General features: G+C 42.3%; 1 protein-coding gene across 3 annotated transcripts in view; it reads left to right on the top strand.

The window, feature by feature from the left end:
- MAP3K20 (mitogen-activated protein kinase kinase kinase 20) overlaps positions 1 to 25,151 on the top strand; it is a 274,895-nt gene that overhangs the window by 49,834 nt on the left and 199,910 nt on the right. For 2 of the 3 annotated variants that reach the window (XM_073633874.1, XM_073633877.1), the window contains exon 2: positions 8,399 to 8,591. In XM_073633874.1, coding sequence (XP_073489975.1) covers positions 8,433 to 8,591 — 159 coding nt within the window. In that variant the 5' untranslated portion in view covers positions 8,399 to 8,432. Of the gene's footprint in view, positions 1 to 7,944; positions 8,127 to 8,398; positions 8,592 to 25,151 lie in introns of those variants that run through there. The other variant, XM_073633876.1, reaches the window with a different exon arrangement.

The raw sequence follows: 25,151 nt of genomic DNA, 5'->3' as shown, positions 1-25,151 counted from the left end.
ACAGAGCAGGTAAGTATGATGTTATTTTAACCACTTCAGCTCTGGAAGTTTTTACTCACTTTCTGACCAGGCCATTTTTTGCGATACGGCACTCCGTTGCTTTAACTGACAATTGTGCGATCGTGCGACGTTGTACCCAAACAAAACTGATGTCCTCTTTTGCCACAAATAGAGCTTTCTTTTGGTGGTATTTTATCACCTCTGCAGTTTTTATTTTTTGCGCTCAATATAAACAAAAAAAGACAATTACTAGTGTTGTCGGTGATCAGCGATTTTTAGTTGGACTGCGACATTGCGGCGGACAAATTGTACACTAAGTGACACATTTTGGGGACCAGTGACACCAATTCGGTGATCAGTCCTAAAATAATGCACTAATTAATCACTGTATAAATGACACTGGCAGGGAAGGGGTTAACACCAGGATCAATCAAGGGGTTAAGTGTGTCCCTGGGAAGTGTTTTAAAACTGTGTGGGAGAGGGACAGACTGGAGGAAAAGAGAGATTGTGTTTCAGCTTAGCTGAAACACAAAGATCTCTCCTTTGCTCCCTCACCGATCAGTGGTTTGCCTTGTTTACATTGGCACACCGCTGATCTGTCTCTCCACAGAACGATCGGCGGGTCGTGGCAGCCACCGGACCTGCTGATTGGCTCTCGCTGTGTCCAGTCAAAGCGGGAGCGGCGCTGCGGTGGCGCACGTATGCCCCCTACACTGTGTGCATGAAATCACGTACAGGTAGGTACACAGCCGGGGCCGCCCTGCCACATTATATGTACAGTGGGCAGTCCAGAAGCTGTTAATAAAAAATATTCAAGGCTTTAAACACTATAAAGATCACCAGTTATCACCTTTGCCTACTTTTCTTTGCAATCAGAAAGCTGATAATTTATTAGCCCAGAAAATTTTGTCTAATTAACTGTCCACAATATCAAACTCATTGACAGTAGGGCAGAGTCGAGATGATTTCTGTTCTTCATTCTCTGTTTGCAGGTCTGAGGTCTGGAATAACAATCCATTACATAAACACACTTCGCACCGTGCCTTTGACACAAGTGAAGTAAACTCTCTCTACCCTTGTTTGTACATTGGCATCATGGAGTGATAGAGTATACAAAAAATAGAACTGAACTAAGGAGGAGTAAAGTTCAAAGCACCACAAAACGAGAGCCTCAGGGATATAGTACTAAACAATGGAACAAACAACATTTTATAAAAAAAATTACTAAAGTTTATTGCAAAATACAATAAAAAAAATCCAATACAAAATGACAGACACCTCCTCCAAACACCATCTAAAAAGACAACGTTGTCTAATCAAGCGCTGCATCTAGACACCATTAACATACATTCCACATATACACATCTCATTGATATGTATTAAGAAATCAAGGAAAAGGACCTAAGATAGACCCTTAATGACAAATCATGTATACAGCCAGTGGTGGGACTGGAATATGAGCATCCATGTGCAGTGGAGAGACCAGTCCTACTGCTGTGTATCAAAATCAGAGTGATAAGTAAGTAGTATGAAGCAGTCCCTTGTAATAAACCCTGAAGTAACTGCACAATTCAATGGGATGGAATGATCAACATTGGGCAAAAATGGAGAGAACTGCAGACCCCAGATGCAGGTAAGTATCAGGCCTGTCAGTACAGGATAACAGCAGGTGCGGGCATATGCCCGTGTCAGTGTCTGTCTCTTAGTTGATGAAATCCAAACAGCAAAGAGTCAGCTGTGGGCATCGCTGATATCCGCTCATGACGGCTTCCAATGGCATCTGTTAGCTCCGCTCGTACTGGTAGTGCGGCTCCCCGCAGATATTTGAGATTCCAATGCAGGAATATAATGGAGCAACTGTGCTGGGCTAGCCATCCAGGACTACGGATCCACACCATTCCATCCGGGCCATGATGGAGACGTGTGGGATGGGTGTCGCACAGGAGCGTGATGTTGACACATTTCGCTGGGACCTCCCAGCTTCATCAGAACGTACTAGTGATAGAGTATAGCCTGGCACATTTTGCCCCGAAACGTAATCCCAGAAGGCTTCCTAAATGTAGGAATTATTGTAACGTATAATATGTTTATTAAAGGTTGTGATTTGGAGGCTGGAAGTATACTCCAGCCTATCTGATACTAACCTTGTATTCTGGGAACACCTAATCCTAAATTTGGGATTACTTTACAGGCCAGGACCCCTCCAACACCAGCCAGTCTGTTTGTTTTTATTTTTCTAAAACAGGGAAACAAAAAAAGCTTTCTTCAGCATACAAAACACAAACCGTCCATAAGCTGTGAAGCAAAATAAAACTTTGGCTTACTGACAGGAACACTTGTCCCTTAACAGGGCTATACATTCCTTGCCTGCTTCAGGGGGTCCACATAAAAAGGTCACCATAACCAGCAGTGTCTTGGCAATGAACAGCATACAGCTCTTCCTCATAAGCGTGTCCTGTTCCACATTACATCTCACTGACACCTGCTGATTGCTTCCTGCCCTTTTTCAGTCCTCTCTCACAGGTAGGTTAACACTTTCAGGACCACAGTACCCATAGTCCTGGTTTGAGGCTCTTTTCCACCAAAAAGCTCTCTAAAGCCCCATACACACTATTAGATTTTCTGCAGATTGTTGTCTTCAGATTTACCAAAACCATGTAGTGCAAGGGCCTGCCTGATTGAATACAAATTGAAACTCTTAAGGTTTGACCTCATATTATGTGGTTTTGGTACATCTGAAGACAAAAATCTGCAGAGAATGGAATAGTGTGTATGGGGTTTTAGTCTCTCTCTTCCTGGTCCCATATAAAGACCCAAGCAATGCAGGGGAAACTGCTGCAAGTCCCCCTTTGCTGGATCACCCCAGAACCCCACACCCTGCATAGATGAGAAACCCTAACATCCTTCTAATTGTCATCCCATTAAAGGGGCCACAACCCAAATAAAGGAAATGCATGGTCCCCCCCATTCACGACCCCCATCCCTGGCAACCATGCATATCCTAAAAACGGCCTAGTCGTCTAATACAAGCCCTTGGTCACTCAAAATGTTACTTATGCCCCTGATCTGGCCCTAATGCAGCCTCCTGAAAGCATTGCTCAGGAGGGAGAGTGCAGTACCATCGTCGGGTCTTCTGAAAGCAATGCTCAGGCTAGTAGTATAGATTTGTGTAGAGTGGCTTTCTAATTTTAGGGGCTCCCATGCATTGTAGAAGATAACAGAGGAGGTCTCTACGCTGACATTGTTGATAGTTCTGTTGTCAGTGAGCAATCAGAATAAAAGTGGCCTAGGATTGGGCATAATTGACATTGACATGCAGTAGCAGTTTGTTGCATGATATTACTTGCCTGTAGCTGCTGCTGAAAGAGTAGTATGTAAATTATGAGTTTTCTCATAGAGATGGTCTGTCTGATTTCATGCTTCATTGCTGAGGTGCCACAATTGGCCTTTAGGCCACTATCTGCACTGGCATGCTGAGAGGATACAGTTGTAAGAAAATTGAAAACCCATTTTCTACCAATGTGTAGTTTGTCCAACATAGGTGCCCTAACCAAGGAACATGTGGAATCTGTACTAAGCACATGGCCACGTGCTACAATTTTTGCATGCAAAGTTGCCATGGCCCCAGTAGAGTAATTTACTTTGCCTCAAAATAAGTTTGATATACCATCAAAATCCTAGGATCATTTTGGAGTACTTCTGGTTCATGACTCTAGATTTAACTTTCATTTACTTGGCAACAAAAGTGGCTACTGGCTACTGCCCCGTTTATAGTCCCGATGTACGTGTTTTACGTGACCGTGTTCAGAGCGATCGGATTTTCCAACAACTTTGTGTGACCGTGTGTATGTAAGACAAGTTTTTAGCCAACATCCATCGGAAAAAATCCATGGATTTTGTTGTCGGAACGTCTGACCGTGTGTACAGGGCATAAGGCAGATTCAATGTACGCCACTCCAGTTTCTATTTCATGAGGTACAGTTCTCTATCCAGCGGTACAAGAAGATTGTAACTTCTTATTTGTTGACTGCTGCTAAGTGCTTGATTACAAGGTATGCCTAACATTGACGGAAGTGAGAAGTAGACAATTGGGGTTATTTACTAAAGGAAAATCCACTTTGCACTTTGGAAGTAAAGTCGCTGTAGATCCGAGGGGGACATGCAAGGAAAATAAAAAACAGCATTTTAGCTTGCACATGATTGGAGACTAAAATCAGTAGAGCTTCCACTCATTTCAGATCTACCCCTTTGATTTAGAGCGACTGCACTTCCAAGTGCCCTTTTAGTGCACTATCAAGTGCACTTGCAGTGCAAAGTGGATTTGCCTTCCGGAAATAAGCCCATAGTTATGGAGGTGGAACGCCAGGTACATACTGTTAAGAATCAGTTTAACCGTTTTGGTGATATTTAGTGGGGATGCATGTACTATTCTAATGAGATTCCTGATGCCTAACTATATTCTTACTGGATTCAATAGTGGGCCCCCCCCACTATTTCTACATTCTACTCCCCGTCTGAATGTTAGGCCTCCTATGCAGTACTAGGTTCTGCAAAGGTGGACTTGATATTTACAGCCACACCCTGTCATGTTTTTGTCCAGTTTTTCTTTCTTTAGAATACGTAATTGGAGGTGCTCATCCCCTCTACACCCATGGTCTCTCAGAGATGGTTATTCTCCAATAGATAGTTATTAGATATGCCCCCGTTGTTAATCATAGATGTTGGTTTTTTGCCTTTTTTTCTTTTCACCGCTTGTTAGATTTTGTATGGGAGGATGGTACCTAGAATGTTTGCTACTTCTTATCTGGGTATGTCCTTCTTGATTACAGGTTAAACTTTGATAAATCAATCGATTGATGTACTTTATTTGGCCTGTGGGCACAATCTGTTGATTTGCAATCTACCCTGTTCTGCCATATTGTATATGGTCAGGACTTATATTGCAAATGTGGATCCTTTTTTGATGTATGTGTGTTTTTTGTTTTTTTTTTGTTTTTGTTTTTTTGTACTATTGTCTTGTACAAAATTCCAATAAACAGTGATTATAAAAAAGAAAAGAAAAAGGTAACCAATGGTGGCTCTTAAATTTCTGTCCACGTGTAAGACTTTTTAGTCTTTTACTTATCTAAACCCTACCTAACCTTCCTGTAATAAGGACTAAGGATGAGCTCTGGCGTGTTCGCAAGCTGCACGTGCTGAGACCGCCAGGAATTCGGCAATGCGCTGCGCTAATCACAGGCAGTGAGACATTTCCCCATCTCTGCACCTGCACATCGGGAAATGTCTCACTGCTTGTGATTAGCGCTGTGCAGTGCCGACTTCCTGGCGGGCTTGGCACGTGCAGCTTGCGAACACGCCAGAGCTCATCCCTATTAAGGCCATAGAAATAGCCTTTCGTCCCTAATGCTTCCTCGTGATTGGGCTGCAATACTAAGGTTTGCCTTTATGACGCTCTGGGCAGCATGAAATGCCCTTTTAAAGCTTTTTTTTGAATAAAAAAATGTCAATAAAAAGGAAGTCAGACTTGTGAAATCAATCAGCAACATCTTGCTTGGATTTAGATACAGGATGTTTCATTGTATGATATTACAAACACAGATGTTCTGGGGATCATTATACATGATTGTGCCATGTAAAATTTTTTGTTTAATGTAATTTACATATGTGACATGAGCTTAAAGGGGTTGTAAACCTACGTGTTTTTTTTTACCTTAATGCATCCTGTGCACCGTGTATGGCCGGCCTTAGCTTGGCGGACAACCACTACTGCTTTATTAAACCAACCCCATAAAATTTTGGTATGGCACTACAAATTGGATGTTAATCTAGTGCAAGGCAAAAAGCTGTTTAGTGAATTTAAAACAATGCAATATTATACTTTTTAATTGAAATAGTGTATTTTCAGTACATACCTTAAATGATTATTAGGTTATGGTAAGGTAAACCAATAAGCTCTGCCCTAAAGCAGCGTAAACCATGATAGTCTTCCTTAAACAGAAAAATCTACTGTACATCCTACTTTCATCACAATGTATTTAGTGGTATAACATCTGAACAGGAGTTGTAAGGCTTCTCAAAAGATTGCATCTTTAATACCTTGTATCTTGTATTTACCTTTGTGCAGGAGCCCTTAAAGTGGAACTAAACACTCTCAATCAGAAAAGGGATTGTAAAGTCTTGTGGTTTTTCACCTAAATGCTTTCTATGCGTGAAGGTGAAAAACCTTCTTTGCTGCAGCTGCCCCCAGAACCCCCCTTTTTCTTACCCGAGCCCATCCATCAAGCGATGTGCAAGAGTGCAGCGGCTCCAGCCACTATCTCTGTCCTCATTGGATAGATTGATAGCAGCGGGAGCCATTGCCTCCCACTGCTGTCAATCAAATTCATTGACACGGAAGCGGGGGGGGGGGGGGGGGGGCAGGGCCGAGTCCTGCTGTCTGTGTCAATAGACGCACCAGCGGGACTTGGGAGCGTGTCCACACGGGTGCCCCTATAGAAAGCTGCATTTCGTGGGGGCACCCAAAGAGGCGGAGGAGCCAGGAGCACCAGCTGGGGACCCCAGAAAAGGAGGATCAGGGCTGCTCTGTGCAAAACCCCTGCACAGAGCAGGTAAGTATAACATATTTGTTATTATTATAAAAGAAAAGCAACCTTTTACAACCTTGTTCATTTTTATGCTGCTAGCATTAGTAAAGCGATAAGAACGTATATTATGTTTTTACGGGTTTTAAGAACATTTCTTTTTCTTCAGTTGCTTCCTGGTTTCTGGCCTAGGCCAAAATGATGTCATACATCGCAGTCATCATCTGGAGGAAAGACAAGGCTTTCTCAGCTAAGCACACCCTCCTGCCTGCATGCCTTAGCTAAGGGCAGATAGATTTCAAGAAGTAAATTCTACAAGAATCATCTGCCCTTACTTAAGATGGCCACAGCTAGAAATGCTAGGGGGGTGTTTTTCCAAAGCAATTTCTCAATAAAAATTGTTTCACAACCATGCGATCCGATTCCTGTCCTAATACACAATTCGCACTGTGATCTGCGAACCACTGGGAGTGTCAATACAAAGTTATTGACACCCCCAGATCTGTTCGCAGATCGCAGTGCGAATTGTGTATTCGGACAGGAATCGGATCGCATGGTTGTGAAACAATTCTGGTGGGCCAAAAAAAGGGTCCTGCATGAGTTTGGCCTGAATGCCATTCAAATTCAGCCACACAATCTGTATGGTTGAATTCACATTGCACAGACATTGCAAGTGATCTGCACAGCAATGTGGTGTGAATCACATGCAGTGTCTGACATCGCACAAGTGTGAACCGGCATACCTCTGCCAGACTCTGGCATATCATTAGGATTTTATTTTCTATGTGGCTCCTTTGGTTCCCTTTAATGAAATACAATGGTTACTTTCCTTGTGTTGCTCCAGCATAGGCGATACAGCCAGGTAATGTGATGTTATGGAGGTGCTGGCTCAAGTATATAACTTGCAATGGTTTTCATCTGAGAATAGGCTAGCTTTTGCATCTGAATTGTGTATTTTCTAGTGTGCGATGTAGAATGGTCATACAGTGATAAATGGTACATGCAGACATTATTTTGTACATCTAAAAAAAGAACGGGAACATGACCCAGTCATCTGCTAGAAACGTAAGACCCATTCTTGGAATCGGAGCTCATGTGTATGGGGGTGGAGGGGGGGGGGCTTGGCATCAATATGTAAGCTCATGTAAATAACTGTACAGGTACATCAACAATCTGCTTAGAATGTCAATCAGGATCTCTCAGGTGTTTCAGTGGCCCTAAGCACCCATGTCAGCCCGCTGATCGGGACAGATTTGTAACTGCTATGATGTTGCGAGAATGTTCACATAATGGAAAGGGAGCACGACGCAGGACTATGGCGTGCCTTAGATTCCAGAACAGTTATGCAAGCTGACAGTTGAAAGTGTGCTGGGCACTTGTCAGAACTTAACTGTAGCAGACCTGTGGGAAGGCCAGATCTTTGTGCCATCGTGCAGGACCATGGAGAACTTTATACAGTGATGCTTCCCATGGGAGAGAGATCACGGGATCTTATACGGCAGAGCTGAAACAAAACGCTACTTTTTGTCTGGGGACAAATAACCTGTAAGTTTATTTAACTCTACGAGTTTGCCTAATGTCATTTGAAATACTAACCTATATGTAATCCCAACTTTATTAAGAGCAACAAGGGTCCTTAGGACTATTAGGATTATTACTATTTAGGATTATTTGAAAATGTTCAAAGAATTCATTTTGTCTCCATTTGCTAAACACAAAATAATAATTGTTTATATGGGTTACATGTCTGTTGTTAACTATAAAGTACAGTTCATTTTGATGTGTGTACTTGAACAGCTGTGTTTTTTGTGTTGCAGGTTGTATTTTGGAACTGCTCTTTGTCATTATGAGATGTCGTCCTTAACCGCTTCGTTTGTCCAAATAAAGTTTATTGACCTGCAGTTTTTTGAAAGTTGTGGAGGGGGAAGCTTCGGCAGCGTATACAGAGCAAAATGGTTGCCGCAAGACAAAGAAGTGGCAGTGAAGAAACTTCTGAAAATAGAAAAGGAGGTAAGAGATTAGAAATTCCAGTGGTATGACACATTCACTCTACCAACATTCACATGGCATGAAATTTTATCGTACAATTCAAATGGTCAAATCACTAGAAATAATTTTAACCAACTGTCATGGATTGTGATGCAACCCAGGTTTGGCTAATTCACAGATATCTGCAGGCAGTGGCGTCGCTAGGGGGTGGCTTTTGGGGCTATAGCCCCGAATCTGGGGCCCATAGCCCAGAGTCTCTGCAGGGGTCCCCAAGGGGAGGGGAGGCTCTCTGGGGACCCTGATGTAAGTGGGGGGCTCTCTGGGGACCCTGATGCAGGGGGGAGGCTCTCTGGGAACCCTGATGCAAGGGGGAGGCTCTCTGGGGATCCTAATTTAAGGGGTTCTCTCTGGGGACCCTGATGTTAGGGGGGCTCTCTGGGGATATACACAAACACACGTATATTATATACATGTGTATGCCCGCCCAAGTGTATGACTTTCTTTACTACGTTGCTATGGGCTCTAGCCCCAAATCTTTTGTAGAGCTAGCAACGCCCCCTGCAGGTACTGGTCCCAGTTCAGCCTGCCTCTTTTTAATGCAGTTTTAATGCAATTTAGAAGTCCCATAAGAGGCATGTGGGTGAGTATATTGGGCCAATGATGGGAGTTGGGGTGAAAAAGGATGAAAAATAAAAATTATGTAAATGGAATAAAATAATAAAATTTATATAATCAGCATGAATGATGATAAAAAATAATAATGGTAAAAGAGTTTATTGACATTGATATTCGGACCAGATAGAGTAAAAGGGGAAAAAGAGCACATTTGAGACCAAAATAAGACATGTTAGCAGCAATGTATGGACAAGCAGGGTTCATAAATAGTTATACAGTTACAGGAACGTATATACATTGTACAGTCAGTGTATACATCAATGGATCTGGACTCTAAAACATATTAACAGCAATGTATGGGCGAGCAAGATTCATGAATTGGTAGTACATTGACAGGAACACACATGTATTGTACAATCGATGAATGCATCAATAGATCTAAACTCAACGCGTTTCTTGGCTTTAAACCAATCGTCAGGAGTCCGATGCGATTGAACTATATCAAAAACAATGGAGTATCTATTATTGTATAAATAAATATTTGTAGAGAACATATGCTGAAAATGTAATTTTCTGCATACTCACAAATTTATGCAATGATTGATTTATGATGACCTGTGTGTTGCAATGTGATGTTGGTCTGGGTCCATAGAGTCTCCCCCGGGGTTGAGGCAGAGAGCGCACCCCAATGATGCCGGCCACAGTGGCCCAACTGACACAAGCACCCACAAAACCGGCAGGTAGGGACGTCCAGCGAGGACAGGGAGTGTAGATGAGCTGGGGAAAAAAGGTGAAAAAAGTAGAAATATGAGAGATGTGTGAGATGGTAGATCAATGGTGTTAAGAATGAGTGGGATGGGAGCGATATGGCGTGACCCTGAGTGTGTGGAAGGGAACTAGAAACAGCAGAAGTGAGAGTGATGGGAAAGATAGAAAACATGTGCGAAAAAGCATATATACTGAAGTGGGTGAAGGAAGGTGACAGAGTGTGAGAAAATTACCTGAGTGATGTTTACCTGTCCTCGCTGGACGTCCCTACCTGCCGGTTTTGTGGGTGCTTGTGTCAGTTGGGCCACTGTGGCCGGCATCATTGGGGTGCGCTCTCTGCCTCAACCCCGGGGGAGACTCTATGGACCCAGACCAACATCACATTGCAACACACAGGTCATCATAAATCAATCATTGCATAAATTTGTGAGTATGCAGAAAATTACATTTTCAGCATATGTTCTCTACAAATATTTATTTATACAATAATAGATACTCCATTGTTTTTGATATAGTTCAATCGCATCGGACTCCTGACGATTGGTTTAAAGCCAAGAAACGCGTTGAGTTTAGATCTATTGATGCATTCATCGATTGTACAATACATGTGTGTTCCTGTCAATGTACTACCAATTCATGAATCTTGCTCGCCCATACATTGCTGTTAATATGTTTTAGAGTCCAGATCCATTGATGTATACACTGACTGTACAATGTATATACGTTCCTGTAACTGTATAACTATTTATGAACCCTGCTTGTCCATACATTGCTGCTAACATGTCTTATTTTGGTCTCAAATGTGCTCTTTTTCCCCTTTTACTCTATCTGGTCCGAATATCAATGTCAATAAACTCTTTTACCATTAATATTTTTTATCATCATTCATGCTGATTATATAAATTTTATTATTTTATTCCATTTACATAATTTTTATTTTTCATCCTTTTTCACCCCAACTCCCATCATTGGCCCAATATACTCACCCACATGCCTCATATAAAGTCCCGCTTCTGTCCCCCCATTTTGCTATATATATTTGGGATGGAGGCATGTTGGTGCTCCTCCACTAAAACAGTGTGGATTGGTCACAACCCCTCTTGACGAAGTCCCATAAGACATTGCAAGACCCTGACAGTCAAAGGCATGACTCCTAGAGGCAGAGGCATGATGGGATTTGTAGTTTCACCACAGCTGAAGTTCCAAGGTTGCCTACCCCATGGTCTAACACTTAGAAGTAAATGAATTAAGCTTTGATTTACAAGTAGACGGAAACTTACTCTATATATACCAAAGCGCGGGCCTGTATGATGCCCTCAAGCACTGGAGTGGAGGGCAACCCTGTTTTAATAAACGTATTTTAATGAATCTGCCCTGTGATAACACATGTGGCGGCTGGAAAGCAAAGTTTAATTAACCCAAACCTAAACGCTTATAATGTCATGAAATGGTGCAGCACCAGTGAATATAATAAAAACGTACAGAAAATAAGTGAATAAACTTTTAAAGCAAAGTTTCACCCAAAAGGGGACCCCCGGCACCCCCCCCCCCCCCTGCTGCCACAATTAGGACTTTTCGGGGGATTTGACAGGTACCCACTCCCACTTCCAGCTGTGCTCGACAGGGCAAACTCATCCGGAAGTTCAGCCTCCCTCCTTCTCCCGGCCCCCCCCCCAAAACCCCCCCCCCGCCGCCACCGGGCTATTCACAAAGCTATGCATTGGTTACGCAAGTCAGTTTCCCTTAGCCGAGATGGCGGTGGCAGCACCTGAGAGGAAGATTGAAAAATCGGCTCAGGTGCTACCGCCACCATCTCGGCTAAGGGATGGGGACCTGATTCTAAAATATTTTTTTATTTTTTCTGAAGGAGTGCCTCTAACTCAAAGTCCATATATACAGGTACATCTCATAAAATTAGAATATCAAAAAATTTATTTCAGTAATTCAATTCAAAAAGTAAAACTTCTATATTTTATATAGATGCGTTACACACAGAGTGATAAATTTCAAGCATTTCTTTCTTTTAATTTTGATGATTATGGCTTACAGATAGTAAAAACCCAAAATTCTGTATCTCAGAAAATTAGAATATTACATAAAACCAATAAAAAAAAAGGGTTGCTGCTGCTGTCCAAAGGTGCCTCTTGTGCTCCTTCATCCAGTGTTGGGGCACTCTAATACAGGAGGTGTGGTACTGGTCAGATGACCAGGTGAAAACGGAGAAAAGCCTAAAAAAATAATGCAACCACCACAGCTAATGACTGGCAAGCTGCAATATATTACATTTTTGGTTTTAGGTTTAAAGTGTTACTAAACCCAGGAACCCGGCATTCACTATATCTGGTCTCCCACAGTACACAGAACATGGAAATGCAATGATTTTAGTAAATATAAACCGATAAATACCTTTTCTCATCAGCAGTATATAGCAGTCTTGTGGCTTCCAGCAGTCCAGCTGAGCAGTGGTTAAAGCTTGTGGGTGGAGTTTTCATTCTGCTCTGACTGTCCTATGAGGCTGCATGACCCCCGACCCTCTGTCTGGACAGTGCTGATTGGCCCTGTGCTGATCACATGCACTCTCCAAAAAAGGAAAAACTCTAGCAATACACACCAAACTGAGCATGTGCAGAGTGCCCCTAAGGCTCTGTTCTATCAGTAGATAGATTGGGGACTCTAAAAGAAGGGGAGGCTCAGAGAAGACAGTGTCAAACAGCCTTTTTACTTAATGCAGAGGATTAACCCCTTAGGTTCCACAGTGAGTATAACAAGTATGCTTTACTGTGTATACAGACCGATGTTACTGTTGTGGGCTTAGTAACACTTTAATACCTTTTTAAAAGCCCTAGCCTGGTACGTGGGAACACCAAGCTCTCTCGCACCTATTCTCTAAGACGGGGCTGGATGAATTCCAGGTAGTCAATGCTTCTAAAAAAATTATTTCTGGCACCTAAGGTTTGAGATTTTCTGTAGTTTAATAGAGCTGGCTCCTAAAAAAACCTGCTTGTCCCTAGATTGTACAGGCTGACTTCTGAATTCCATACTAATTTGTCCACCCCTGTCCTCAACTATCCAGTGCTTTCATCAACCGTAATGATTGTAATGTTACATAAAGTGGTTACACTAGCTGGGGTTAACTTGTGCCCTAGGCCTGGCGGGAGTGTAGGCATGAGTATAATAAAGAGTCATTGTCAGAAGTTACCAGAGCTGAGTGTGAAACCAAGAGCAAACTCCTAGACAGGAATGGCAGCAAAGTCGGGGCAGGCAGAGTTCAGTTGAGGTAAGCAATTATTATTATTATTATTATACACGATTTATATAGCACCAACAGTTTGCACTTTACAATGTAGAGGGGGAACAGCACAATTACAGTACAGTTCAATACAGAAGGGACAGGAGGGCCCTGCTCATAGAGGTTACACTCTAAAGGGTGGGGTGGTGGTACGGTACGTACGACGGGACTAGAAAACAGAAGTTCAATAGCCAGTGGCCAATAGCTTCCCTCTTGTACTTCAGAGCATGCGTTGTTTTTGGTGCGTCAGAACAGCATACAGACGAGCGGTTTTTCTGATAGTAATTTGTTCCATCGGAAAAATATAGAACATGTTCTCTGTCTAAGTCCGTCTGAATTTTCCACAGAAAAAGTCCGATGGGGCATACACAATATACAATACAATACATGGAATATACGATGAAAAGCTCCCATCGGACTCTTTCTGTCGGAAATTCCGCTTGTGTGTACGCGGCATTAGAGAGGTTGCAGAGAGTGCAGCGATGGGAGAATACAAGGTAGAGAGTGTTGCCGTTGGAGTGAGTGGTGGTTTGTGTCCATTGTGTTAGGTTAAAAGAGGTTAGGTTGAGTAGTTGAGAAGTGGTTGCAGTATTAACATTGACTGGAATGTTAAAATCACCTAGGATGATTGCAGGTACTTCAGAGAAGAGAAAATAGGGTAGCCATGCAGAGAAGTCATCCAGAAAGCCTGACATTGGTCCAGGAGGTCGATAAATGACTGCGACCCTCAGACAAGCTGGAGAGAAAAGATGAATGCAGTGCACTTCGAAAGAGCAGGGGGAAAGAGAGGGAGGTGTGGGAGGAACCTGGAAGGTGCATTGTGGGGAAAAAAGTCCGACGCCACCTCCTTTTCGTCCACTGGGTCTGGTGGAGTGAGTCCAGAGGAGGCCACTGTGGGACAGGGCAGCTGGAGAGGTAGTGTTGAATTCCTGGAGCCAGGTTTTGGTAATAGCAAATAGATTAAGGGATTTGGAGAAGAAAAAGTCATTGACAGAAGCTAGTTTGTTGAAGACTGATCGGGCATTCCAGAGAGCACATGAAAGAGGGGGGCTGACTTGTGGAATCAGGGGAATTGGGATGAGAAGGTGGGAGTTACGACTACTGCTGGAGGAGGTAGGCAGCCAATTTTGACAATGAAGCAATGAAGCCTAATCTGAAAAACCCCTAAGAAGTGACACCCATAAGCTACTAAACTAAGCAACTTGAGAGTGAATAAAGTTGCCAATAAAAATAGCACCAGGCTTACCAAGTAGTGAAGCCATAGGATGGGTATAACCACATAGGAAATAGCAAGTTATAAAAAATAGTAACGGCAACGTTTTCATCATGCTAAATAGAATTAGCGTTTTGCAGGAGCACATTGGCGCATTACAAGCTCTCCGCCTTTTAACATCCAATTGTGTAAGACTCCTAATTATGTCAAGCACTTATCACACCATTTTAAATCATCCCTATTTACAGTTTATGAGTAAAGTGACATGTATCTGACACTGTTTTATATGTAGGCCTGACCACAGACACATTCAGGGTATATGCATTAATGCTGCGTAAACTTCACAGAGTATGTGATTTGCAGCGATTCATAGTAACCAACAGATACATTTTGATTTTTTTGGTAATTAAACTTTGTCTTGTTTGTCTCTAAAGCTGGGTATACAAGTTCAGGTTTTTTTTTCCTTCAACCAACAGGTTGAAGGAAAAAAAAAACCTGACAGATCCCTGCGTCAACACAGCGATGTGTGATATTGTATTCTGACAGAGGGACTTCTTCCCCCACTAGAATATACTGATCAGTGCTTGCAGCCATTGGCTGCAAGCGCTGATCAAATGCTGGTTTTCCACCAAGACCGTTCAACCGAAGCAAGTAGACAGTTACCGATATTCAGACGGTTCCTGTTGAATTGGCCAACTTTTGACACATGTTTTCTGGGCTCTAGGTACTTTTATGCCGAATTAAGAAGCAATGATTTTGTAATTAAAAAAAAGTTTTGTAGAAGAGCTGTTAACGCAAATATCTTGGGTTATTAGTTGGATGAGGGATGATTATCGGCACACTTTCAGGGTTCTGTGGTAGCATTCAGGCACTACAGCCACCGGGGATTGTGGAAATGGAAAGATTTTGCGCATCAAATCTATCACCTTAAGATGTGAACAGTATTGAATGCATATATTGTGAAATAATAAATAAATATGCCATGATTTGATGCTCAAAATCTTTCCATTTCCATATCAGTAGAGTGCAATGTGAACACTTTTGTTTTTGTTGCAGCTCATAAGAGACATCATCACATTAAGTTGAACACTTATTTTTAAGTTAGATTATTTTTTTGTCACCATTCCATTATCTCTCAGATTAGCGCGAGGGACATTTTTATTTTTATTTTCAGTTAGCCACCGGGGATTGCTTCCACCTGGCAGCAGTCGGCTTGTCAAATTGCATGCACTACAGCAACCGGGAGTATGTGTAAAACCTTTTACTGCTGCTGATGTATGACCTACAGTGGGGAAAATAATTATTTGATCCCCTGCAGATTTTGTAAGTGTGCCCGCTTACAAAGAAATGAGTCTATAACTCTTATCATAGGTATATTTTAAATGATGGAGACATAATATCAACCAAAAATCCAGAAAAAACACATAAAACAAATGTTCTAAATGGAGTTGCAGTTTGAGTAAAATAAGTATTTGATCCCCTACCAACCAACAATAATTCTAGCTCCCACAGACTGGCTACAGTATGTGCTCGTGTGGTTCACAGATTAGTCCTGTCAATTTAAGAAGGCGCTCCTAATGACAACTCTTTATGTGTATAAAAGACACCTGTCCACAGAATCTTTCTTCCATTCAAACCTCACGATCATGGGCAAGACCAAAGAGCTGTCAAAGGACGTCAGGGACAAGATTGTAAATCTGCACAAGGCTAGCATGGGCTACAAGACCATCAGCAAAAGGCTTGGTGAGAAGGAGACAACTATTTGAGTGATTATTCACATATGGAAGAAATACAAAAGAACCATCAATTGCCCTTGGTCCACAGCTTCATGCAAGATTTCGCCTCATAGGGTAAGGATGATTATGAAAAAAGTGAGGGATCAGCTCAGAACTACATGGTAAGAGCTTGTGAATGATCTCAAGGCAGTTGGGACCACAGTCACCAAACAAACCATTGGTAACACAATACGCCGCCATGAATTGAAATCCTGCAGCGCCTGCAAGGTCCCCTTCCTCAAGAAGGCACATGTACAGGCCCGTCTGAAGTTTACATATGAACATCTAAATGAGTCAGAGAAGGATTGGGAGAAAGTGCTGTGGTCAGATGAGACCAAAATTGAGCTCTTTGGCGTTAACTCATATTTACTTAGTAGGTGAGGTTGAAAAAAGACAAATCCATCAAGTCCGACCTATGTGTGTGATTATATGTCAGTATTACATTGTATATCCCTGTATGTTGTGGTCATTCAGGTGCTTATCTAATAGTTTTTTGAAACTATCAATGCTCCCCGCTGAGACCACCGCCTGTGGAAGGGAATTCCACATCCTTGCCGCTCTTACAGTAAAGAACCCTCTACGTAGTTTAAGTTTAAACCTCTTTTCTTCTAATTTTGTTTGAATAGGTTCTCAGCAAATTGTGCAGGCTTGTCTCCTTCAGCCCCCTCCGGGAGCCCCACCACCCGAATGTTGTTCCTCCTCTGGCGGTTTTCTGCATCTATGGCTTTGTGTTGCAGATTCCGAACTTGATCTCTAAGTTCAGCTAGCTGGGCACCATAATCATGAGACGTGTTTTCTATGTCAGAGACCCGTGTCTCCACCGTAGTCAGGCGACCTCGGATCTTATCTAGGTCATGCCTGATTAGGTTGCACTCAGAGGAGAGGTGATCTATGCATCCCATGAGCTCTGCTTTACTGGCACTGATTGCCTCCAAGATCATCCGAGTTATGGCCTCAGTGTCCACTCCAGGAGTCCGGTCAGGTACCTGATCAATTCCTTCTGCTTCCGTAGCCTGTGCCATCTTAGCAGCTGTTGTTTTAACACGTTGTTCTTTTGGTGAGGAAGACAAGATGGCAGGGGCGGGGCCAGGAGCCGTGTCCTTAATGGAGCGTGTCTGTCTCTGGTCCGGGGGCTGCTTAGCTGACTTCTTTGAAGCTGATGAAGGCATCGCTGGGGTCAGTACACCCTCCACTGTCTGGAGGTGTAATTTGAAACCGGTTCAAACACTCCAAAATCACGGAGATTTATCAGGAGTAACAGAGCTGTGGAGGAAGGTATGCTGCCTCAATCACATCCGGCCGGAATTCCCCTTTTCTTCTATTTTTAATGAGTGGCCACGAGTCTTGTTAAACTCCCTTCTGCAAAAAAGTTTTATTCCTATTGTGGGGTCACCAGTATGGTATTTATAATTTGAAATCATATCCCCTCTCAAGCGTCTCCACTCCCTTCTTCAGTGCTCTTAACCTTTCCTCATAACTAATATCCTCCAGACCCTTTAGTTGCCCTTCTTTGTACTAGCTCCATTTCCAGTACGTCCCTCCTGAGGACTGGTGCCCAGAACTGGACAGCATACTCTAGGTGCGGCAGGACCAGAGTCTTATAGAGCGGGAGAATTATAATACTAGGACCCCCAGGTCCTTTTTCCATCCTAGAGTCCCCCAGAGATTCTCCCCCCAGTGTATAGATTGCATTCATATTTTTGTTACCCAAATGCATTATTTTACATTTTTCTACATTAACCGCTTCAGCCCCGGAAGATTTTACCCCCTTCCTGACCAGAGCACTTTTTGCGATTCGGCACTGCGTCGCTTTAACCGACAATTGTGCGGTCGTGTGTGGTTGCACCGAAACAAAATTGACGTCCTTCTTTTCCCACAAATAGAGCTTTCTTTTGGTGGTATTTGATCACCTCTGCGGTTTTTATTTTTTGCGCTATAAACAAAAAAAGAGTGACAATTTTGAAAAAAAAAAACGCAATATTTTTTTACATTTTGCTATAATAAATATCCCCCAAAAATATATGAAAAAACTATTTTTTTCCTCAGTTTAGGTCGATATGTATTCTTCTACATATTTTTGGTAAAAAAAGTCGCAATAAGCGTATATTGATTGGTTTGCGCAAAAGTTATAACGTCTACAAAATAGGGGATAGTTTTATGGCATTTTTGTTATTATTTTTTTTTTTGCTATAAAAATGCACTGATTACTGTAAAAATGTCACTGGCAGGGAAGGGTTTAACACTAGGGGGCGATCAAGGAGTTAATTGTGTTCCCTCTCTGTGTTCTAACTGAAGGGGGGGGTGGGACTGTGTAGGGGAGATGACGGATCACTGTTCATAATTTGTATGAACAGACAATCAGTCTCCCCCCCCCTCCCCCCCCGAGAACCGGAAACTGTGTGTTTTACACACACAGATCCCTGTTCTCGGTGTATAACCAGCAATTGCGGGAGCCCGGTGGTGATTGCTACCGCCGGGCACTCGCATCGGCTCCGGGGGCGAGCAGCAGGTGTGCGCACCCCTAGTGGCCACAGGGTGAAGCGACGTCAAACAACGTTGTTTCGCCCAGCCGTGCCATTCTGCAGCAGTAAAACTGCGGCAGCTTGTTCGGCAATGGTTAAACCTCATTTGCCATGTAGTTGCCCACCCCATTAATTTGTTAAGATCTTTTTGCAAGGTTTCCACATCCTGCGGAGAAGTTATTTCCCTGCTTAGCTTAGTATCATCCGCAAATACAGAGATTGAACTGTTTACCCCGTCCTCCAGGTCATAAAATAAATAGGATTGGTCCCAGCACAGAACCCTGGGGGACCCCACTACCTACCTCTGACCATTCCGAGTACTCCCCATTTATCACCACCCTGTGAAATCGCCCTTGTAGCCCGTTTTCAATCCATGTACTCGCCCTATGGTCCATGCCAACGGACCATAATTTGTACAGTAAACGTTTATGGGGAACTGTCAAATGCTTTTGCAAAATCCAGATACACCACATCTTCCTTTATCTAGATGGCAACTCACCTCCTCATAGATGTTAATAGATTGGTTTGGAAAGAACGATTCTTTATGAATCCATGCTGATTACTGCTAATGATACCGTTCTCATTACTAAAATCTTGTATATAGTCCCTTATCATCCCCTCCAAGAGCTTGCATACTATTGATGTTAGGCTAACTGGTCTGTATTTCCCAGGGATGTATTTTGGGCCCTTTTTAAGTATTGGTGCTACATTGGCTTTTCTCCAATCCCCTGGTACCATTCCAGTCAGTAGACTGTCAGTAAAATTTAGGAACAATGGCAATTACTTGACTGAGTTCCCCAAGTACCCTCGGGTGCAAGCCATCTGGTCCCGGTGATTTATTAATGTTAAGTTTCCCAAGTCTAATTTTAATTCTGTCCTCTGTTAACCATGGAGCTGCTTCCTGTGATGTGTCATAAGGATAAACACTGCAATTTTGGTTACTGAAGCCCCCGTATTCCCTCGAGAAGACTGAGGAGAAGAATAAATTCAATACCTTTGCCATCTCCCCATCCTTTGTAACCAGATGTCCTTCCTCATTCTTTATGGGGCCAATATGGTCTGTCCTCCCTTTTTTACTGTTTACATACTCAAAGAATTTCTTGGGATCTTTTTCCTCTCCTCCGCTATGTGTCTTTCGGGTTCTATCTTCGCCTCCCTAATTGCACCCATACATTTCTTGTTGCGTTCTTTATAAAGTCTGAATGCTGATGATGATCCCTCAACCTTGTATTTTTTGAAGGCCTTCTCCTTTGCTTTTATATGCATTTTTACATTGGAGTTAAGCCATCCAGACTTTTGTTCGCTCTTTTAAATCCATTACCCAGTGGGATGCATTGGCTAATGCCCTTATTTAATATGCTCTTAAATCAAACCCATCTCTCCTCGGTGTTCTTTGTTCCTCAGATTTTATCCCAATTCATGCCTTCAAGGTTCGTAGTTTAGGGAAGTTGGCTCTTTTTTGAAATTCAGTCTTTGTATTCCCCTTATGTTTCCTATTTGTGTGATTTATAGACTCGCTGTGTTTTTAGGAAGAAAAATGCTGACTATGACCCTAAGAACACCATCCCTACAACATTTAAGCATGGAGGTGGAAACATTATGCTTTGGGGCTGTCTCTCTGCTAAAGGTACAGGCTGACTTTGCCGCATTGAGGGCCAATAGATGGGTCTTCCAGCATGACAGTGACCCAACACACACCACCAAGGCAACAAAGAAGTGGCTCAAGAAGAAGCACATTAAGGTCATGGAGTGGCCTAGCCAGTCTCCAGACCTTAATCCTATAGAAAATTTATAGAGGGAGCTGAAACTTCGAGTTGCCCACTGACAGCCAAGAAACCTTAAAGCAGAACTCCGGAATTTTCAAAAATTCCCCCATTAGTACACCCCCCCAAAAAAAACACTAAACGGTTATAACATTTGTGAAATTTCTTACCGTTTAAGAGATATGACTGATTTAATTTTCAGGAAGTCGGTTTTCTGATTAAAAAAATGCAGCCTGTATTCTGGCAAAGAGGAGGTGTTAGAAGAGTGATTGCATCATATCCTCTTCTCTCTCTCTAACTGTATTCAGCCTACATTTCCCATGAATACTTGGGATGGGAGTGAATGTGGGAGGTACACTAGGCTTGTACATGTAAATGTGAACTTGCCCACTTCAACATAAATCACATCCCTCATTCTGCAGCCAGCAAGCCATACATAACACACGGTATGATAGGTTACAGCCTTATAAATGCAAAGCATTTAATATAAATGCATGTGCCACTTGTCGGGGACCACCATGTCAGGCACCACCAGTGCCACTTGTCGGGGACCACCATGTCAGGCACCACCAGTGCCACTTGTCAGGGACCACAATGTCAGGGACCACCAGTGCAGAGCGGGGATTATCAGTAATTAATGAGAACGCCGAGCACTGATGCCCCGCCCCCACCGTTATTATGATTGACAGAGCACTTTTCCTATAACGGCAGGGGGTGAGACATCAGCATCGGTGTTCTCATATAACAATATATGATATTGGGACCTTCAATATCATGGGATCTTACAGCTGTACCTCAAGTAATGTTGTGTACCTCATCCAATGCAAAAGGTGCAGCAAAGGATCTTATGTTGGTGAAACAGGACAGAAGTTGCAAGCGAGGATGAATTTGCACAGACATAACATCAAAGAACATAAAGTAGACAGTTTATGCACACCTGTGGGACATGATTTCTCACAATCGGACCACACTATAGAAGACCTCAATGTCTTAGTTCTTAAAGGGAATTTCAGAACTATCCAGGAAAGGAAAACGTTTGAACTAAGAATGATACTTCTTTTTGACACGAAGAATAATGGCCTGAATTTAGATATTGGTTTCCTTACACATTATGCTAAAGTTTTACGACCGCTCTGTGACTAGCATCCCCCCCTGCATTCCCCCCTAGCTCTCCCTCTGTCTTATCTCACTAACTCTGCTGCTATCTTTATTACCATTGATTTGTATGTGTTTGGTTTTCTCTTTTTTTTTCTTCTTCTTTAACATTCTGCTTAAAAATTTGTGAATCAGTACCGCTTGGACCTTGAAGAAGGGGACATACCCCGAAAGCTTGTCCTGAAAAATTGTATGTTAGTGCAAATAAAAAAAGTATCACGAACAGTACTCAATTTACTCCTATGATAAAAATGATAGACCCTTTGTTTCTTTGAAAGTGGGCAAACTTACAAAATCTGCAGGGAATCAAATATTTATTTTTCCCCACTGTATGTCAGGGACAGTTAAAGGGTTAAAGTGGACCTGAACCCAAGAAGTGAAGATTTGCTCTGCTATAGGGAACGTCCAGCAATGTTAATTTTGCTTAAGCAGTAGAGTGAAATATCTACCTTTTGACTTGGATTCTTCTGGAATAGCAGTACAGTTCCTGCACCTACAGCCTCAGAGTAGTATACAGTATGTGCAGTGTGAGATCTAAGGCACTGCTGCATGTGACTGGTAGTCTGTTGAGATTTAGAGTGAGGTCTGGTGATAGTATTAGTGTGCTGCTCACTGTTCTCTTTGCTGGAGAGGAAGCTGTACCTGAGGACCTGCAGTGTAAGGATCTCACTGCTTTTGCTTCATTCATGCTGTAGACTGGTGCTTTCTAAACCTCTACTGCTGCTTCTTGAATACTACCCCAACAGTTTTCAGATCACCAGTCACTGGGGAGCAGTTGACATGCAGCCTTTACCAAGATGGCACACAGAGACACAGTAAAGAATGAGGCATGGTAAGTTAGATCAGCTGATATATGCAGCTGTTTTTACATCATATTATTTCCTTTAGAAGCTCCCAGAGGAGGCTCATGACCAGCTTTTTTTAAATGCGCTCTTTATAAAAAGTCCATACATTATTCTTCCATACGCAACATGGCAGGTTGTTCCATATACATGCTCAGCTACATGTTGTGGATGGATTTGTTGTTGTGACTACTATGAGTTCAATGTATGTGGGGCTGTATATTTGTAGATAGACATCAAATGTTGAGCACTTCCATTTTTTGTGTAAGCACTGTGAGATAAGTGAGATTTTGCTAGTTGGAGTTATATAGTTCTCCTTGGGAATTTTTTTTTTTTTTTATCATACTTACCTAGGTGGACGCAGCATTGGTCCAAAGCTGCACCTGTGCCCCCTGGCACTAAGACTGAGAACCGAGCGTTCAAACACTGCCTCGCTCACTTCTCAGAGCTCCCTAAGCAGAGAGCCGGTGACTGTCAGTCACTGGCTCTTGGCTCTGAGCCCCCCCCCCCCTGCGCTCTGGGCTGTGGGAGGAGTTTGAGTGGGTGGCTCAGGCTCTCAGTGGCTTGCTAAGAGGCTGAGCTGGGTGCTGGTCCAGGCAAAGGCTCATTCACACAGGTGCTGAGGCCTATACAGCAAGAATGAGCCATGTGTTTATGCCTCTGGAGCCACCTGCAGGCAGCCTATGTCACTGAATAGGGCAGCAGCAGCTGTACGATCACAACCACATTGTGGTGAAGTTCCGCTTTTAAACTGATGATTTTTTTTTTTTTATTCTCTTGCGATTACAACATAACTGTATAAACATGCTAGCCCTGGGTGCCACAGGAAATTGGCAACTAAGGCACAGATGGTACATGTAATGTGGCAGCATTGTTATTTAAATGATCGTTTGTTTTCTGGATAAACTATGAAGCCAATAAAATGTACATTCTATTTGTTCTATTGACTGATAGGTGTTAACCATTTACTATCCTAACTAGAGAAATCCTATTATCGTAATGTCTGTCACTTTGCAGTGTCCTTCCCCCCCACTTTCGTTTTTTCGTTCTTTTTTTCTGTATAGGACTCTCTTCTATGGTACACATATGAAGAATGCGTGTTGAGCCCTGAATATGCAGGCCGGCCCTCTGATACATTAACAACTTGAGGACCAAGCCTATTCCTGACACTTGTTGCTTACAAGTTAAAATCAGTATTTTTTGCTAGAAATTTGCTTAGAACCACCATATAGATAGATAGATAGATAGATAGATAGATAGATAGATAGAGAGCAAGAAGCTCTGTTACTTAAAAATCTCCATAAGCGTTGCTTTAAAATCTTTTAATGGTTACCTCTTTAGAGTTATTATTACTCTTGCTTTGACCATCGCAGCGATACTTCACATGTGTGATTTAAACACCATTTTTATTTGCGTGCGCGACTTGCGTATGCATATTCTTTGGTGCGCGGGGACGGGGCGCTTTAAAATTTGTAATTTTTTTTTACACTGTCCCTTTAAAAAAAAAAATTGGATCACTTTTATTGCTGTCACAAGGAATGTAAACATCCCTTGTGTTCTGTTAAAAAAAAAAACCATCCCTTGTGACAGTAATAGGCAGTGACAGGTACTCTCTATGGAGGGATCTGGGGTCCAAAAGACCCTAAATCCCTCCTTTGCACTTAAAAGTATTCAAAACTTGAATACGTGATGCATGTTCCCATGTGTAGTCACACAGGTGCACGTGTTTCATCACTTTTACTTGCAAGCTTTACCTTGCTGTTGTGAGTGAGCTTCTATAGACCAAAGCAGTCATGGTGAGAAACATGAAAGCACAGCAATCTCACTCGCACACAATGAAGCATGAGAGGGAGGTTGCACAGCTCAGATTCCTGTAACAAAAGTCTGATTCCCTTTGGAAGCACTGAGAGCTGCTTTCTAAATTTGTCCACTTATAAATATATAAAGTTCAAAGATAATTTTGGTGAACTCTTGCATTGTGCTGACATTTCCTGAATAGTATTAGCAGTTTGCTGATTTTGCTTATTGACTAGAATTACTCTTTTAAAAAAAAATCCTACCTATAATAAAATTTGAGCACATATTTACTGACATGGTATCTGTTTTGTATACAGTACTGTGCAAAAGTTTTAGGCATTGTGAAGAAATGTTGTAAAGTAAGAATGCTTTCAAAAATATATATTTTAAGTGTTTGTTTTATCAATTTACAAATGCAAAGTGAGCGAACAGAAGAAAAATCTAAATAAAATCCATATTTGGTGTGATTACCCTTTGGCTTCAAACCAGCATCAGTTCTTACACTTGCACACTTTGTACACTTGCGCGATGTCAGGGGTTTTGTAGGATTAGAGTCAGATGTAGGATTACCAAATTATACCAAGCAGGTGCTAATGATCATCAATTTCATTTGTAGGTTGAAACACGGTCATTAACTGAAACAGAAACAGCTGTGTAGCAGGCTCAAAACTGAGTGAGGAACAGGCAAACTCTGCTAGTAAGGTGAGGTTGTGGATGACCATTTCATATCACAGGTCATACACCATTGCAAGACTGAGGACAGCAATAAGACACAAGGTTATACTGCATCAGTAAGGTCTCTTCCAGCCAAAGATTTCAAAGCAGACTGGGGTTTCAAGAGG

Source organism: Aquarana catesbeiana, linkage group LG06 (assembly GCF_042186555.1).
Source record: "Aquarana catesbeiana isolate 2022-GZ linkage group LG06, ASM4218655v1, whole genome shotgun sequence".
Lineage (NCBI taxonomy): Eukaryota > Metazoa > Chordata > Amphibia > Anura > Ranidae > Aquarana > Aquarana catesbeiana.
This window is presented reverse-complemented; position numbering and strand designations above follow the sequence as displayed.